The sequence below is a fragment of the Sander lucioperca genome, chromosome 8 (genome assembly GCF_008315115.2).
Source record: "Sander lucioperca isolate FBNREF2018 chromosome 8, SLUC_FBN_1.2, whole genome shotgun sequence".
NCBI classification, from domain to species: Eukaryota; Metazoa; Chordata; class Actinopteri; order Perciformes; family Percidae; genus Sander; species Sander lucioperca.
The window spans coordinates 11,188,059-11,206,421 of record NC_050180.1 but is presented as its reverse complement, the minus strand read 5'-3'; the positions used below and the strand labels follow the sequence as shown (position 1 = coordinate 11,206,421).

Genomic DNA, 18,363 nt, shown 5'->3' with positions numbered 1-18,363 from the left:
TTATTTATATATATATATAAAATATTTGATTTTATATATACATATTTGAATGTATATCAAACTATGGATGCTGCATGTTCTGATAGTTGAGGGAATATTGAGTGGGTGGTTTTCTGTGTGTGATTATTGGTCAATTCCAGCACAGCTGTGGACTAGCATGCAATTATGGGCTGTATTTAAGCACTGTGTCACTTTATGATTGTTGAAATGTCTTGAAAAAGGTCCTTGTGACTGAAACGTTGACTCTTTTAAAAACAAAAAATCATTGGAGAGGTAATACGTGTGTGGGGGAACTTACTTTTTTCTTTGGAATTGGATCGTCAGGGGAATTGATTCCCTCACCGCAAGGGAGACAAAGCAAGTGGTGTGTGCGTGTTGCCTTCTACTCATCTAATACATCCCTTTAGTTTCTAAGAATTAGAAATGTCAACCTCATGGTGGTGCTAGATGAAAAGTAAGTGAACCATCAAAGTCAATAGGATTCATCCTCTGTGGACCATAAATGTACAAAATTGTATCTCAATCCATTGAATAGTTCAATCTGTACTAAAGTGGTGGACCGACAGACCAACATTGTCATCTGCAGAGCCACCGCTAAGATAGAGAGTAAAAAAGGAAAAAACTGTTAAAGGGGGATACACAATTTCTCAGTGTGTGTGTGTGTGTGTGTGTGTGTGTCTGGAGTTGGATGTGTTTGGTGTATTTGCAAATTGCAATAGTTCCATCTCTCTTGCCTCACAGAGAATACAATGCAATACCCCATCTAGGTCTGCACACAGATGACAACACTAACTGCTTCATGACTTCTTACACCAGTCTATGGGCTAGACAATACAATAGGCTGACAACTCAAATACAGGTAGCGAGTGTTTTGACGATGTTTGTGGACTACTCCATCAGATCTAAATGCCTCGTGCATGTGTGTGACCCTTGTGTTGTCCTTCCGGGTCAAAATTGAAAATTAACACTTTTTTTGACATCTTTGACGTTTTTGTCTCTTATTTTGTCGTTTTTAAAAAAAAAAACATTTTTGTCTCTTTTCATCGTTTTTGTAGCATTGTTCGACGTTTTCGGCGCCCCCCCCCCCCCCCCCACTACCACCAGTCTACACTAACAAAAACTTATTACCACTATTTTTGGAATTTCTGGTCACTAAACCTTATATAGCCTATGCAATTATATCTAACTTTTGAGTTAAAAAAGCAAAAAGTATGAATTATTTTGACTAATATTTAAGAGGATGTTGATGGATAATCACATACTGTCAAAATTTAGTCAGAATAATGCTATAAAATTGAATAAAACACCCAAAAATCAGTGATAGTAGTGAACTGATCCTTAATTTGACTTGAGTGTTTCATGGAACCATCTGGTTGAAAGAAATCAAAATTTCTGCTACAGAAACTTTAAAAACAGGTCAAATTTGACCCGATGACAAGATGAGGGTTAACAGCTACTCTGACCACCTACATGAAAACACCCAGTCTATTTTGCTTTGGTGCCAAAAGCAATGGCATGTGAATGGGTATGTGTTCAAGCTATTCGCTTCAATGGCATATTATATTAATCAATACCATGACTTAATTATGGTCCCCCTGCTTAACTGGAGATATCTTGACTTTGTCAAGGTAAGTTCTGCATACATTAGCACGAATCAAAGCGTATGTAAGAATGCCTCTGGTGAGGGAAGTAGAGGACTGGCATTGTACTGTGTAATCCTTTCATATGCCACCGCTTTCTATTGAACCCACATTTCCCCCATCTTCAGTATAACCGTTTCAGTGACTGATGCCTTATTAATGAATTGTTACACTGGAAGTGCTGTATATTATAATTCACAGAGAGAAGGGGAAAAAACTCAACAGCCTCACTCTGAATTCAGGGTCGGAATTAGATTTTCAAACAAGCAGCAACACCCACTTGAGAAATCTTGAACACACAATAAGGGGGAGCAAAACAAAGCGAAGAGAAATTTCCTCGTGGCATGATAAACAATCATCTCTTGTCTTTCTGTCTCCTCCTTATATACTGTATGTATTATTTGTGGCAGGCCTGGATCTCTTCAAATGACAAAAGTATTACAACAAATAGCTTCTTGTTAATGGGAAATAAATATTCTTCCAACCGCCGACAGCGTTGTGTACAGCAAACAAACACCTCATCTATTTCCGCCCGTTAAGAGAACAAAACATCATTTCAGTTTATTGTGTGGAAGCTCTTCCATGAAAGGTAGGATTTGTTGGTTTACCACACTGGAATTCATCGGCTCCGTCTTCGCAGTCTTTTTGCCCGTCGCACAGCCACACGCTGGAGATGCAGTTCCCACTTGGACAAGCAAAGTGGCCTTCCTCGCACTTCTGCCCATGGGAAACTGGGACAAACAACAAAACCACATTAGTCCTCTGTGCATTAGCAATGGTTGAGGTCATTATCTTTTCCTAAGCTCTTTCTGAATCTCTTATTCCACTGTCATAATCATCTCCGAAAATGAGATCCGTCTTAAGTCTTTTCTAATTGGAGCTGGCTTCCTTAATCTGTCTTTGAATGCACACGCTGAATGTGCGTCTTTGTGTGTGTGTGTGTGTGTGTGTATTTGTGTTGAGTGCTCACCCTGGCAGTTGGTCTCGTCTGTATAGTCTCCGCAGTCGTTTGCACCATCACAGATCCATGTTGGGTGGATGCACAGCGAGGTGAAGTTGCAGCTGATGAAATCCTTTTCTTGCACCCCCAGCTTGTAAAAGTGAGAGCAGTCGGTGTGGTCTGAATACAAAACACAGCACCACAATACTTGTCTTGTCACAATGGAAGCAATCGTGGAAGTAAGGGTGAGAGGTAGTCTGGCTATCACCAGACCAAGCTCAATCTTTTAAGACTGAACATTAGTCTGGTGAGTCTGCTCTGTATTTTCTACTGCACAAGAGGAGTGATAAACGGGAGTAGTTCAAATGACTCTGTACACAATTGGATAGTCCTTCAACCAATCAGACCAACGATCCGGGTGATGTAGCAGCGACAGTGGCATCAAAAGGTTGCTGTCATGAAGTGCTGCGCTTCGGTGGCCGGCTTGTTGAATGTAAACAAAAAGCTGCTTGGTCGCTTCTCTATCGTCATCGTGTTAAACCCGCCAATAGCGCGCCAGGTGGATAAGCCAGTTTGTGATTGGTTCCTGCAAATTTGTAACGGAAGCAGGATAGATAAACGTACAGGTTTCCAGCCTGAGCTGCAGGGCGAAATCAAATCACCGGCAGATTGGGCTGGGTTTACCCAGTCTAGGTGAGAGGGGAAATCTTTCAATCAGACCTGAGTGACAAGCGCAGATTTAAGTTACTGAACCATCTGCTATGCTACAGGTAGAGCTGTGTGTTCACATTTAAATGTTAACTGCAATGCAAATCACGGGCTAAAAGGACTTACTGCAGCTTTTTTCATCTGAGGCATCGGCACAGTCAATGACCTGGTTACACCAGGCTGAGCTGGGTACGCAGCTCCCATCCTTGCACGAGGATTCGGATGAGCCACACGTGACATCTGGGGGAGAGAATTAGCATTTCAAAAAGATAACAGAAACAGCACTCTGAGGCAGTAACAGGTACATCTCACAACAATACTTAGAACCTCTTTCTGGGGGTGGTTAAAATTAGCTCCCGGTTGCAAACTGGCAGACAGAAAAAAAAAAAAAGGTTTTTGATGAGTTGGGAGTATTTGTGCAGTTGGACTTGCCTGAATGTCATAAAGCAAATTACATAAAAGATGGGCACATTGGTTTTGTTGTTCATTTACCAACTACTGCACATTGGCCATTTCAACTCTCTGCATTACATTATCAGTATATGGCATACGTAATGCTTTAATTACATTTTCTCATGACAATAGAGAAATTTGTTGTTGATGTCCCTTTAACAAGAAAATGCAATGCTGAAGATGACACACCGTAATGAGATAAAGTCCTTCCGGAAATCCCGGACTGCTAAGTTGGAAGGCCCACATTTATTATGAGAACACCACCGTCTCCTTGTGGGCTCAATCAGCTTGGTACAGTATAAACCTCGATATTATCCCACCATATTCCAATTGCAGCAGGGGAATGAGCACAACTGTACTTTTGACGTTCAAAATAAAATCAGTCTGGCCATATTGAAGGGACACAAAATATTGTCTAGGCAGCTTTAGGTATGGGGGTGTTGGGAGTCCTCTTTGAATTTGTGAACTCTTTAATATCTTGGGGCTCATTAGACAGTGAAGGCTTAGCACAGCATGTGGCCTAGCGTGGCGTATTAATATAAGCATTAGTGTTGCTGGATCCTGCCCTCAGAAGCAGGACGGATTGAACAGGAGATCAAAGGGCTGTGACTCACTGCTACAGAAAGCTTCATCAGAGTTATCCCCACAGTCATCGATCCTGTCACAAAAACGACTGTTGGCCACACACCGTTGGTTGTAGCAGGGCCTGAAACCTTTCCGACAGCTCCTGTTGTCTGAACACAGTGAAATTCATAAACATGTTAGAAATGACCAAATGTTTGTTAGTATCAGAAATCTCACAAAGTTGTGAGTTGTTTCTCACCACAGTACTGCATCTTCTCGTCCGATTTATCTTTGCAGTGGGCTACACCGTCACAGGTTAGCTGGTAGTTTATGCACTCGCCGTTCCCACACTCAAATTCAGTGTGGATGTTGCAGGAGGAATTTTCTGCTGCAGAAGAAGACAATGCAGGTGATGAACTATGACCGTCAAACTCTGAAAGCTCAACTGTACATATTGAACAAACGTCATACATGCAGGTAAGCTCAGAGGCAACATTTCACTGCCTACTTTACTCCACATTTACTCCAGCAACCCAGTTGCTGTGTCAACATTTGTAAATGTCATACCTGCATTCAATAACCACATTACCCTTATACCTTAACCTGAGGGAAATCTGGCTGTGAAATGCTTGGCACATTCTTTAGTTGGTAGCTAATTCTCATTTGATCAAGTACACTGGTTTAATAATTAATGTCAACATAGGACTTAGTAAAATCCAACAATAATACCTTCACAGACTTTGACCAATCCCTGTTTCTGCTCAGCTACCTGCAGCTTTACAATACACAAATTATGAAACTTCATCCAGCAGAATGGCAGTGTGATAAAAAAAAAAAAAAGCCTGTCGTCCTCTACCGTGACATCCAGGCTACCATCCAGCTCTTCTGAGTCACTTGCCATGTTTAGTCTGGCCAAACCTCCCACGTTTGAACAGCTCCTCCCACCGTATGGTCTATCCTCACATTGCATTTCAAATTCAACCAGCAATCTGTCAAATTAGGAAGCCAGACACCATTGAAATGCTTTAGTCCTGTGACTTTAAGCAGGTAACCGTGACACCCGATGCTTTCAACTTTGTTTTCCTGCTATCTTTAGTCACACAACATTATAGCTTTATTTTCCTGAGCAGTATTGACTAGGACTACTGGAATCATTACACACGTATTGCTTAGTCAAAGAGAACGAGACAGCATGCTTTCCTGTTCATGTGCAGTTATGTTCAAAGGAATCAATTCAAAGATATCAAAGGTTCATGTAAACAGCACAAATAAGAGCTTAACATGAGTGTGGACAGAAGCCAGATTACACAATGCATTTAAATGTATCTATACAGAGTGTCATTACAATCAATAGCTGGTACTGAGAATGTTCCACAGGTTAGTCTTTGTGGTATAAATAAAGGTGAAGCGCCTCATGACTTACACACGCATCTGTTGTCGTTTAACAGCACACGCTCTCCACGGCAAGTGCAGTTGACCCTCCCATCAGGGGTCAGGAGACAAAGGTCACCGCAGCCTCCGTTCATGTGTCGGCATGGGGACAGCTCACCTTCAATAACAGTCAAACAGAACCCATTAAGCAGTCAGAGGCAGTCAAAGGTAAAATCTCCCCTGGGATACACTCTTTTAGATGTCATCAGTATTACATGTTCGATACACTCATGGGGTTATCTTCTGAGCCTAATAAATTCCAAATAAATCATAAAAATCCCATGGGAAGTTGGCATAGAATTTGGATTATCTGTTCTTACTATATCTATCTATAGGAATTATGCATTTCCTACCTGGTCGGTACTGTAAATCTAGAAAGGAACGCTTGCGTTTTGAATCTGAGGGCCTGACACCAAACCCGATCATTACTGTTAATGAGATAGCTGATAATTCTACTCATGTAAAATACAATTACAGCTGAGATGGACATGTATTGAGGTGATGTGCTTTGGCTTGACATTGTTTGTTATAAAAGATACCAACATGACTAAGAAGTACACTACTAAACCAGAAATAATCAGATAATTCTTCTTATTCAATAACTATTATTATATTACTATAGATATATAGATATTACTATCTATAATTACTATACAATAAAAATATTTTTTTTAATATTATGCACAGGGAAATGCTGCGCTTACATTTTGTTTCCATTTAAAGTATCAGCAGTGGTCAACATATGAATAAAAGGGGCTTGTTTTGTTGTTAAAGGTGACCACTATCCTAACTGACAGATAGCAAATGTATTACAATGCGGCATATTTTGTCTTTCTCTGCCTGGGGTGCTGTGTGAAAAAGCTGTGTGTAGCTCTGTGGGAATCATGTATTGCACTAAATTGCATGACCAAACTGCAGAATAACCCCTGATAGAAAATGCTTGTCTATTCCTGAGAAAAAATGTAGTAATAGAAGATTAGCAACACAAGACGTGGTATCAAGTGCAAGTGTTCAGAGACATGCGTGTCCACTGGAGACCTTCTGTTATTACCTGCCCTCCAGCCATGAGTATTTTATTCATGAGAGAAGAAACTGTTCCTCTGTTCTGCAGCTCAGGTAAACCATTTGTATGATTATTTATATTCAGGATATTCATGACTAGGAAAATGCAATAAGAGGGCAACAATGTGATGACCGATTGTTGGTCACTGCACATTATGCTGTAGACTTGCAGCTGTGCCCATGCAGTTCATAGGATGTGATTATTTCCCATGATGAGATAAACGAGGAACAGCGTAGCTCTCAGCATCCGAGTCCAACCAGTGGGACAAGCTTAAGCCCATTTCCTTTTGTCCAACTTGGAAATAAAACTTTATATGACACTTTAGAGACTCCCTTTACAAAATAGGTTACTTGCTTTTTGTTAATTACCTCTGAAACTTAAGTTTTTAGCCATTCTAAATCAGACCACGTTCATGTATCATACCTGCTGTTGTATACACCAAAAGAGAATTTGCTTTTAGTAAGAACAGCTGGTATGATTTACCAGCAGTCGTCCGATATTATCCGCCAATATTAGCTGAACTCAGATATATCATATCTGTGTAGAAAATTTCTTTTAGAATGGTATATTTTCTGTCACACGTTATTTGTTTATAGCTTTTAATTATGATTTCTTTAAGTTACATTCAGTTCACTGTTCACTTTTATTAGATGTACCTTGACTCATCTGGGGCAGTGGGGGAGGAAACTGTATGCATCCCTCCAAAAACAAATGAAAACACACAAGTGCATGCAAACTGTAGGAGTGGCACAGATGAGCACAGTTTCCTGGAATATTCTCATTTTGCTTTAGTAAAAAGTGCAAACAGCATCGTATTTATTTTGGTCTATTGTCCTAAACAACACTAACATAATGGATATGCACATGTGTAAACTCCTGCACATGGGCACACATCATCGCCCAGGCACCTGCACACACAATACACAAATATTTGCAGACACAACACTGCATCCAATGGTCATTAAATGAAGCTCATCTCCAGGTGTTTAAATACTCACAGTTGTTTGTGTCCCTGGCCACAGCTATGATTCCCATTGGTTGATGAGGTATGTCTGCTCGAAGCACCTTGGTGTCACCGCCCGTGTACTTGTTTGATCGCAGCACAGACCTGCGGGCCCAATCTGACCAGTAGATGAAATCTGCATAGATGGCGAGCCCATAGAAGTTTCCGGCTCCCGATTTAACTATGACCTAACATTGTAGAGCAAAGCACATTATGTTAGGACTGCTTTCCATCATGCTTTTCAGACGCAATGATATCAAATGCCACTCTGGTAGCATCTGGTTCTATATGCCAGAATAGAAGGTACAGCAATTTTCCATTTCAGAATCAGAATACTTTATTGATCCCCTCAGAGAAATTATTTAATTTATTTACAAACCAATAACTATTTTCAAGATCTGGCTGGAGAAAGCATCGACAGAATTCTGAGTGCAACCCTAAGAATACATTTGGAGGATAACGTTTCGACTCATTAATCAACACATCACCCCTGCCGCCCACATGACTGCTTAACCCAGATGTTGGGGGAGTAAATGATAGTGCCATTGGCAGGGAGACAGGAATCCATCTGATTCCTCCTTGTGGGACTCTCCAGTCTTGGAGGGGGTGGGGGCAGGGGGTCAGGGCCTCCAGCAGCTCTGTAGTCTCAGCCATTAATGGGACAGGCTTGTAAGCAGCATCACATTAGCCCTGTGCCATACTGGGATTAATAGGACAGGTGTTGATTAAAGGAGCCCAGTGTGTGGAAGCAACAACTGGCCATCAGGGGAGAGGGAGACAGAAACAGAGGCAGAGAGGGAAAGACAACACGCCAGATGGGGTTGGATGGAACATATTGATGGGAAATTAGATGTGGGAGACATTATGTTCACAGCCAGCAACATATTACTTTGTGCCAAACTTGTGTTTTGGATAAATGTGAACATATTTCATACATTCTTATCACTCTCTCTCTGTTCAGCAGTGTTCAAATAAGGTAGTTCAATTGCCATGTCGACAAACTCCAAACAGAGTACCTCAATGAGCCTCGGTTTTACATGGCAACATAAACATGCCCAGAGGGCACACTGCTGACATTCAACTCACATGACACAAACTAACAGCTCTGAATTTATATCCCCTCTTTTCATGGTAAATAGGGCATCTTTTCCCCGCCACACATGCTGACATCTTCCCTTATCGTGCACTCCGCTGCCCTTTGTGAAGCACTGCCTTCATTAACAACATGGGTCTCCACTCTCAAAATGGCACAGGAGAGTGGGCCATGCCACAGCTTTTGTTCTTCTCTGCTGCCAACCACACTGTCAGCATGTAATGGCACTGCTGCAGGATGAAGGGTAGCTGGGCCCTCGAGGCCACTCCACCGCCATTCAAGTCTACATTTATATGACTGAAAAAAATGTGTTCTGTAATGTGTTTTTTTGTATCTTTTCTAGGGCCTGAGCAGAACACACTAAAGTGACAAGAAGCTTTAAGCTTCCATCTCCACAGTAAGCTTCTTCTATACAATGGATGGGTTGTCTCACAATTTCCACTACCGCAGTTTGAGTAAGTGCTGAAGTTATCAGCTACCTCTGTTTAATTTACACATTCTAATTGGAATGGTGATGTGCACCCAGAGCAGTCTCACTGCAAAGCCTTCATTAGCAGGACTACACTGCAGCAAGGGCAGCTGGGGGCCCAAAGGTGATGACTTTCTGAGCCACGTGACCCAGCTCAGCAAACATATGGGTAACTAATTGAGATGGGCCAAGGTGCTGAGCTGCTGAGGTCATGTCAAGCCAAAACTGAAATCCATAGCAAAAAAGGCCATCTTGTACGGTAATCTTTTAGATATCCAGCAGGGATTTTTATACATTATGCATGCAACTTAGACAAATTGAGAACTACCCTCACTGAGATTCTTTACTTTAGCAGGGAATGACTTCTGTGATTAAGGAAACCATCTGTACCCTCTGAGCTGAAATCTCAGAAAGAACATCAAGAGGTATTTCAGATCCTATCTGCTGTATAGAAGATCATGTTTTAGGAGCTCAATAGGGATGGATGATTAAATGCTAGAAAAAAATGAAAATTTCATTTCAGGAGAAAAGGGCAGATCAATATGACATCCTTGTTTCTCTTATGTTTGGTAATGAAACATATCCATCACTGAGAGAGAAATATGGAAAATATATTCTAACTAGAAAGTAACTGGGTCGTTTTTGTGAAAACATTCTCTGATTCATGGGAATTTCAAAGGGTACAATACAAGTGTGGAACTTTAATTAAAACACAGATACTTTGTCTAAGGACAGAAATTTAAATATTTACAAAGCTTATATTTTTACAAAGGGAAAAAAGATATTGTTTGAAATTAGTCAACCACAATTAGGAGAACTTTCATACTCACATATCTGCTGGAACCATCGTAGTCACATCTCTCAATTTTGCCAAGGCTTCCATCTGAAAAGTAGAGCTTCTCTGCTTTGTGGTCAATAGTCAGTCCGTTGGGCGTCAGGATGTCAGAACTGATGATAATCCTCATGTTCTTGCCTGCTAAGGTGGATCTCATGATGCTGGGTCTCTGCTCATTCCAGTTGGTCCAAAACATCAGGCTAACATGTGAGAGGACAACCAAACCAAACAATTAGTTACTAATGAGCTTGTCTTGCATTGCCAGACCTTCCACCACAGCTCCGCGGAGGAGGGTCTGGCTAGTCCACACAGAATTCCGCGATAGGAGAAAATCATGCTCTGGTTTATTGGCATTTCTTTAAACCAATCACGATCATCTAAGCGCCGAGCTGTGCCACGGTGCCATTGCAAAATAGCCTCAGGAGGGAACTTGTTTTGGTGGAACATGTACGTTCAAAGGTTGTTTTAGTCGTGCAACAGAAAACTCAGATTGGACAGATAGTCTAGCTAGCTGTCTGGATTTACCCTGCAGAGATCTGAGGAGCAGTTAACCATAGTCCTCACAAATCCACCGGAGTTTAAAATTACAACACAAAGAAAGCGGAAGGTAACGGGACATCCAAAAAGAGTGACATCCGGCGGAATTTCCGGCAGAATGAGAGGAATCCCGGAAGTGGAACATCATGGATATAGACTACTAATTAGCAGACAACTCTTTTCCTTTGCAATTTAGCAATAGAAAGTGGCTTCATCTTAGTGTTTAGATGCCATCAGAGACCCCCTCCCTCTCCAAAAGAAGCACTACTTCACCTTAGTACTCCTACAAAACAAATATGTGTAGTCTGAAATTAATTCAGGGAGCAGGAATGATAGCTTTTTATCAGAGCTGCTATACCAACATGTCATCCAGGGAACTCTCTGCCATGCCGGCAAAACAAACCCAAATGAAGAGGGAAATGTTTCCTCCCTTGCTGGAGTTTTGCAGTCATGCCACTCAGTTATCAACATGTTGCAGAGACCTCCATGGCCTGTCATCGGCTTCCCCTTTTATCTCTGAAGGAGCTCATCACTGATAAAGTGTAGCTCAGTTTCAATTAGATAAAATGGATTAGCATCACACGTTGTGAGACAGAGGTCATTTATTCATATTCTCCTCTGTGAGGACTAAGAATATAAAAAACATAATAGCAACGGTGTAAATAAATGAAAGATCTATATCTTAGTTTATATGGGGTTGCAAGATGGATGGTGCACATCTTAAATACACAGCTATGCAGATAAACCACATATCAAAATCTTTTTTTAGCTCCTGGGCTCTCACTTCATACTATGATGAAGACATGGAAGTCTTCTCTAGTGCGATAATAAGGATTTCGGTCAGAAGTCACAACCAGGGACTGCTTATTAATCACAGAGTGAGAATTCTAATTATCAGACAGTGCTTCTGGAGTGGAATGGATATGGTGCCAAATTGCCAACCAAGGATATAGTCTGAGGTCAAGAAATGAATTTAGTTAGTACATCAAAAGGAGAAAGATGCTCACTCTTTTTAGACTGCTCACAGAAACATTTTTATTCATGAATATGCAAGTGCTAAATCTGAACTTGATGTGACAGGAATACTGAGGTGTTATTTTTTGAACACCTTCTCTGGAAGATTTTTTTTTTTTTTACTGGCACACAAATTAAACTGTTAAATCAGGTATTCAAAAGGCTATGGGTGCAGCTCAGAACTGATAAAACACACCTGCAGTGCAAAAATGCTAACTAAAACACAATCTATAAAAAAATATGATTGTTAAAAAGCAATAATAGGATCTTGTGAGGAAAAAAAACACACATATCTCAGGTTTCGTGTTATTTTGTGGATTGTCTCAAACTACTACAAACCACAGCGTATTACAAAAACACGATTATAATCATTTTAAATATGCTATAGTCAGAGCCTAATATTTTCAGTCACTTTGTGACTCTGTGAATCTATAAACTTATTATTATACATATTATTATTATCACAAATCTGATTACAATGGTTTTATTTATTCATTTTTAACATTTTATTGTCTTAATGTTGTAATTTTTAGTCTTGCTTAAAATTGTGTATTTTTTATTGTACATTATTTGTATTGTGTTTCTGTGTTTTTTTAATTTTGTTCTGTTCTGTAAATCACTTTGGACTGCATGCTTGCATGAAAGGTGCTGTACGAATAAAGTTGACTTGACTAATATTCTTAGGTCCTGACTTGTTTTGGATTAACTGACTGATACAATTATTTGTAGAGAAAGTGAAAGAGAGAGTGTTTACGGATTTAGGGGAGCTACTCACTTTTGACACTCATCCAGGGCCAGGACATGTGGATGGTCTTCCTCCGAGAGAGTGACCACGGGCTGACGGCTGATGGCGCCGACTCGCTTCTGGTCTATAGTTTGTCTGGTGATGGTGGAGGTGGTGGAGCTAGTCCAGTACAAGGTGTCCCAGGCCCGGTGGTAGGCAAGGCCCTCCACTGAGCCCACATCTAAAGGAACAAACGCATAAGACCTCTGCTTAACAAACACACACATAATACAAAATATGTAAATGGATCTTATTTTTTCTTTTATAAATTTAGGCCCGGGGAACATGTGTTGATATCATGATGTGTGGCCTTTATGTAATGCAATCAAACCGAATTAAAGCATTGAAGTTATGCACTGCCATCTGGGGGCTACTAAACTGCAAAGTTGCCTGGTTCAGATTTAGGTACAAATATTGACTTTGCTTGTAACAGATGGCAGGCTCCAATTGTGTTAGAATTGGGATTATGTTTCCTTGGTGATTGACAGGGGAATGACTTCATGCCTCACTACACTAGGCAGACAGCTATTTGTTGATGCAACAGACGCTTAGGAACTGAATGTGTTTTTATTGCGAACCAATTTCCCAAACAGAGAATATAAAAAGGCCTTTGCAGCCTCCTTGGTGCAGGTGCAAGAATGTGACCGGCAGGGAGGAGACCTCCAGAGAGAGAGAGAGACAGTGATCGCACACAGAACACCATGCCATATTCATAGTTATTCATTTCTTGTAAATTCAGTTTTTCAGGCAATACTTTTATATATGACCTATTCATAATGACCTCCACTGTTTCAATATCGCACCATAATTAAAAGGCAGGGTTGGTAACTATTTTCAACATATACTTTTTTCATATATTGTTTACACCCTAACAGCAATAAATAGGTTATGGGCTCTGAAAAAGGAGCAATCTGTAGCTGCTCACCAATCACTGCCAATGCGGTCCACTTGGAAAGAACCAATGCCTCCTTGCCCCGCTGCGCGTACTCTACCCCTCCCATGTACGAGCCTGAGCTCAATGTGCGTCTTCCGCGCGTTGCTAACAGTAGTCATGTTTGTTTCAAACATTTGGTATGATAATATTCGGTGTTTGCTTACCGGTGAATGGGACATTTAGTAAAACTGCAGTCCTTTCACATTTTCATCTGGCAATGCATCCCCTAATTTGTCTTAATGGTGAACATGTGGTCGATGCTAGATCATTTTGTGGCTGTATTCCCTTATCTAAAACCCATAAACTGTTCTTTTAGAATACTGACGACACTACCTGAGTCAGCCGATCACTAATTAATAGTTTGCAATAAAAGGCGTCTGGCAGCTTGGAGTTTCTCACAAATTGTTGGCGGGGCGAGGGAGTAATTAATGGGGGACATGGAGTTTAATTAGGGAAATATGGATGATTAACATCTTCACCTTTCCTCAATGACGTGATGCAGGCAGAAACTTTTGAAGGAAAATAGCAAAGAGTCCTGCTTTTATAAACAGTGCAGGGTTAGAAGCTGCTTAAAGGTACCATATTATAGAAAGTGAGATTTACATGTCTTTTATGATTATAAAGCAGGTCAAGGTACTGTATAAATAGTGTTAAAGTATCAAAGCGCTTAATCCACAGAGAAATGCATTCAATGTATTCAATAACTGTGTCTTTAAAAGAGCCTTCAGGACTTCCGTACAGTTGTGTGCAGACTCCGAGAGCGCAGCAGGGTAAGACTTGGAAACGCTGACCAATCAGAGCAGACTGGGCTTTTTTAGGAGAGGGGCTTAAAGAGACAGGCGCTCAAATGGACCGTCATCATACAGGTTTATTCAGCCAGACATAAAAGCATGTAAACATGTTCTAGTAGAAACCCAAAATACAAGTATGAACCTGGAAATGAGCATGAGGTTGGACCTTTAAAGGTGGGAGTTTCATCAAAAGGAATATGGACCAGATGGATGTGCTGCTTTCACTCAACACCAAATAAGATAATTGGAAACAAGGAAGGTCATGGTACCCAAGCACAGTTGCATGCAATTTAACAGCATACAAACAATGTGTTGCCATTCCCTAATATAAAATTCACAGGCATGTATCATGGATTCAAAGATTTAAATTGTACTCTAATTAATTATTTGCACCACTTTGATTTTGCATTTCACAAGTGCCAAAGTGTGAAGGGCAAACCCCGACAGAGGGTTCTTATAACCATTTGTTTATTTCTACATGATAAATAAATAAGCAGAAAGCTCCCTCAGCAGATAGGTCGCGGGAGCACTCTGCCAGTCTCCCAGTGTGGGGGGCTTAGGGTTAGGGGGGAGTGCTGAGCTCTGCTCCCAGTAGAAACTTCACATGGCAGAGGATGCTAGCCGAGCAGAACAGAGGGTTTTGCTGTTTATCTGGCTCCAGTCATGCTTATCAAGACAGGACTGACTGAGATTTAGTGAAGAAATAGAGAGGGATTGGTCCCATCATTCAACCGGTGACAGCCAGTAACCAGAAACCTTTCAAACAGACATTTTATCATCCTGATTTAGTATTAAATGGTCTTTTCAGATGAGTAACGGTAGTAAAAAAAAAAATTGGAGTGGTGGATGAAATGCTATGAATGCTATGCTACCTACATACATGCTATTCATGCCATGTGAACATTGTGTTCTTAGAAAGCTTGTTCCATATCATTTAAATCCAAATAAAAATAACACCTTATCTACAATGTGTAATGAGAGTAGCATGTCACAAAGGCAGCAGCTGCAGTCTTCGGTCAGTGCCTTTACTGGATCTGCACGGCGACAGTGCTGCTCTGTACTACAGACGCATGTTGGCAGTGCTCACAGCGTAAATATGCGTTTCTGTAGCAGTTACGTGCTTAAAGCGCAAGTGACTCTCCACTACATTTCAGCATTTATCTAGACTGTCTATTCATATACATTGTGTTACAACTGATCTACTTCACTAACTAGACCACTAGACTAACTCTTTAACGACTCTTTACACAATCTCAGCATTGATATAGACTCTCTGTTCATGTATATTGCACATCCATCGACTTACTTACACCTCACTACGTGCCGGCATTTGTAATGCCCACTTATTCTGCACTTTATGTAGCATTTTGTATTCTGTATTCTTGTACTGTATTGAATGTGAAACTATTTGTTGTCTTGCACGCCTACGCTTCTGTTGGCCAGGTCGCCGTTGCAAATGAGAACCTGTTCTCAACGGCCTACCTGGTTAAATAAAGGTTAAATAAAAAAAAATTAAAAAGTGTGTGGCGTTCAGACAACTGTATTGATTGAAATTGGTAATATACTTTTGCAGTCAAACCTGGTCACCATGACACCAGTAATACTGGAGCATCAGAAGTGTATGTGTGATGTAAGGACATTGTAAAAATACTGCGGGAATGTGAAATACACCTACTTTCTGCAATAATAGATCTTCCCGTCCAGTCGTCGTTAATCATCTGGATGTTTCCAAAATGGACGTCACTAAAAAAGATGCGGTTGGTCCGAGATGTCTTCTGACTGAAGTCAAAGGCCAGGGCTATGACATTCTTGAAAAAAGCCGGATTTTCAAAAGGCTGGACAGGTGAGTTGAGGTCATTCTCATCTGAAAGGTGGATGCTTTTTAGAATGGTTCTCTCAGAGAAGAGTATATAACCTTCGTAGCGCTCACAGACAAAGCCGTCATCTGCCAAGCGGCCATGGGCGCAGGAGCAAGTCCGGCGACCACTACCCAGGTGGAAGCACAGCTGCTGGCAGCCTCCATTGCTCCTGGCACAGGGGTTTGTGCCTTACAAACACAAACAAAAACATGTTCAGTTACTGATTTAACCTTAGTTTCTTCCCCCTTGCAATCATGTTCAAATTGTATGTGACTAATACATTACAGGTGAAAATCAAAGGTGCAGTGTAGCAGCCACAAAGTACTTGCAAAGTGGATTTTATAAAGGGCCTTTAAAAACTAAGTATAGGCAAAGACATTGATAAAAAGTCATTGCGTGAATCGATGAGACTCTTTAGTTGAGACCTCTACCTTTTTCTCTGCCTCTATTAAAGACTGTCACATCCTTCAAATTGACCCCCAGACCACTCCTCATGGTCACAGTCTCACTGGTGTCAGTCTTGAGGCCACGTCGGATTGAACCGTTGGAGTGAGCCCTGAAGTACACCCGGAGAGAGAGAGAGAGAGAGGGGGGGTGACAAAGCCCGATAAATAGATATAAAGACAGATGGTTTCATTTGTCAATGGTAAAGCAAAATCCAAGACTGCAGTCAACCAGTCCTCAAATACATTTCAAGTTGTTGAAGATAAAAACACGAAAAAGCTAAGAACTTCTCTCCACTGTGGTCCGCGTTGTAAATGGTTGAGAAAGAGATGACTGATCTGCAAAAACGGTTAAAAACATACAAAACAGACAAACAAACCAAATAGATGGGATTCATTATTTACCAACCATTTGTTAAGCAATAGCTTAAAACCTGTCTCAGTCTGTTGTTGCTTCAGAGATCCCACAACACTTCCAAAGAACTGCAGGTGTATGAAAATGTATAAAGCAACAAATTTCATGAAAAGAAAACAGGCATCATTAAATTTAAAAGGTGTGCTTAACATTGACAGAAGGGTGAGGAAGGCTTCACCCTTCATGATAACACTGAATTCTCCCGAGAGTAGTTACAAAAATAGGTGGTGACCCTCACTATGAGGAACTGCTGTTTTCACATAAGACCTTTGAAGGGAAGGGTTATTGTCAGGTTAGTATTGCAGGCTTTGCAGGGCATTGAATGTGTGTGCATTTATGAAAATAATAAATTACCTGTCAGACCAGTAGATGTAAGGCCCAAACACAGCCACTGAGAACAGGTCTACGTTGGCCACTGACAGTACAATCTCCCGGCTCTCACCTGTCTCAAGGTTGATCCTCTCGATCTTATCTGTGCGGGCGTCGCACCAGTATAATGTATTTTCCTGGAAGGTAATTTTAAAATGCATCACAAACCGAACCTCCTAGGCAAAGTCATATTTCAGCCACAAAATAGATGAGGTAGGAAGTACAGTATGTGGGAGTGGAGTGGAGGGGTAAGAGGTGATAGTGTTTATGCATCCGTGCGCAACTGTACCTCGTAGTCTATGGAAATTCCATTGGGCCACATGATGCCTGAGTTGACCAAGGTAACCTGGTCTGAACCGTCCAGACGGGAGCGACCGATACAGGGGTTCTGGCCCCATTCAGTCCAGAAAAGATACCTGGCGAGTATAGCAGCATCACACAAACACACTGATTTCTGTACATGAAAAAAGAGGTAATACAATTAAGAAATACCTGATTTAGTTGGCCAATATTAACAAATGTTTTCTGCATTGTTCCTCTTAAATTTGGTTTGGTCAATGGTGTGAAAAAATGTATACTGGGGTAGATTATTTAAAGTTGAACAACAAACGTTTCCATCTCAGACGACAGTAACTATAAATAATGTATATGACAAAAGTATATATTGAACACTGTTAATGTGTAAATGTGAAAATAATTATAAATATAAACTTATAAACTATAAGAGTTAGGGCCAAAAATGCATCGAGCATCTCTGTTTGCATTACTGCCAACACACTGAAACCAATACAAATGTAATAAGCCAATAATGGTCAATAGGGTTGGTCTGCCAATATCTCGGTTGGACATTAACCAAGAGAGTTCTCCAGTCAGCATGACCAACTTGAGAAAGTTGATTTGCTTGCTAACCATCATTAGAGGCTCCTGTCTACAGTAAATGCTTTTTTTCAAACCACTGCACCACTGTTAACAGGGGTGCTCCTAATTTCTGCAAATAGTGCACAAACATTTTGAAAAC

General features: G+C 40.8%; 1 protein-coding gene across 6 annotated transcripts in view; it reads right to left on the bottom strand.

Moving 5' to 3' along the window:
* Positions 1-18,363, bottom strand: part of lrp1bb (low density lipoprotein receptor-related protein 1Bb) — a 287,103-nt gene that overhangs the window by 61,282 nt on the left and 207,458 nt on the right. For all 6 annotated transcript variants that reach the window (XM_036004184.1, XM_036004187.1, XM_036004188.1 and 3 more), the window contains exons 38-50: positions 17,635-17,761; positions 17,331-17,482; positions 16,550-16,674; positions 15,935-16,306; positions 12,526-12,715; positions 10,195-10,399; positions 7,798-7,990; positions 5,729-5,854; positions 4,565-4,693; positions 4,356-4,475; positions 3,415-3,528; positions 2,611-2,760; positions 2,249-2,371 (exon numbers count right to left, since the gene is read on the bottom strand). In XM_036004184.1, coding sequence (XP_035860077.1) covers positions 2,249-2,371; positions 2,611-2,760; positions 3,415-3,528; positions 4,356-4,475; positions 4,565-4,693; positions 5,729-5,854; positions 7,798-7,990; positions 10,195-10,399; positions 12,526-12,715; positions 15,935-16,306; positions 16,550-16,674; positions 17,331-17,482; positions 17,635-17,761 — 2,126 coding nt within the window. The remainder of the gene's footprint in view (positions 1-2,248; positions 2,372-2,610; positions 2,761-3,414; positions 3,529-4,355; positions 4,476-4,564; positions 4,694-5,728; positions 5,855-7,797; positions 7,991-10,194; positions 10,400-12,525; positions 12,716-15,934; positions 16,307-16,549; positions 16,675-17,330; positions 17,483-17,634; positions 17,762-18,363) is intronic.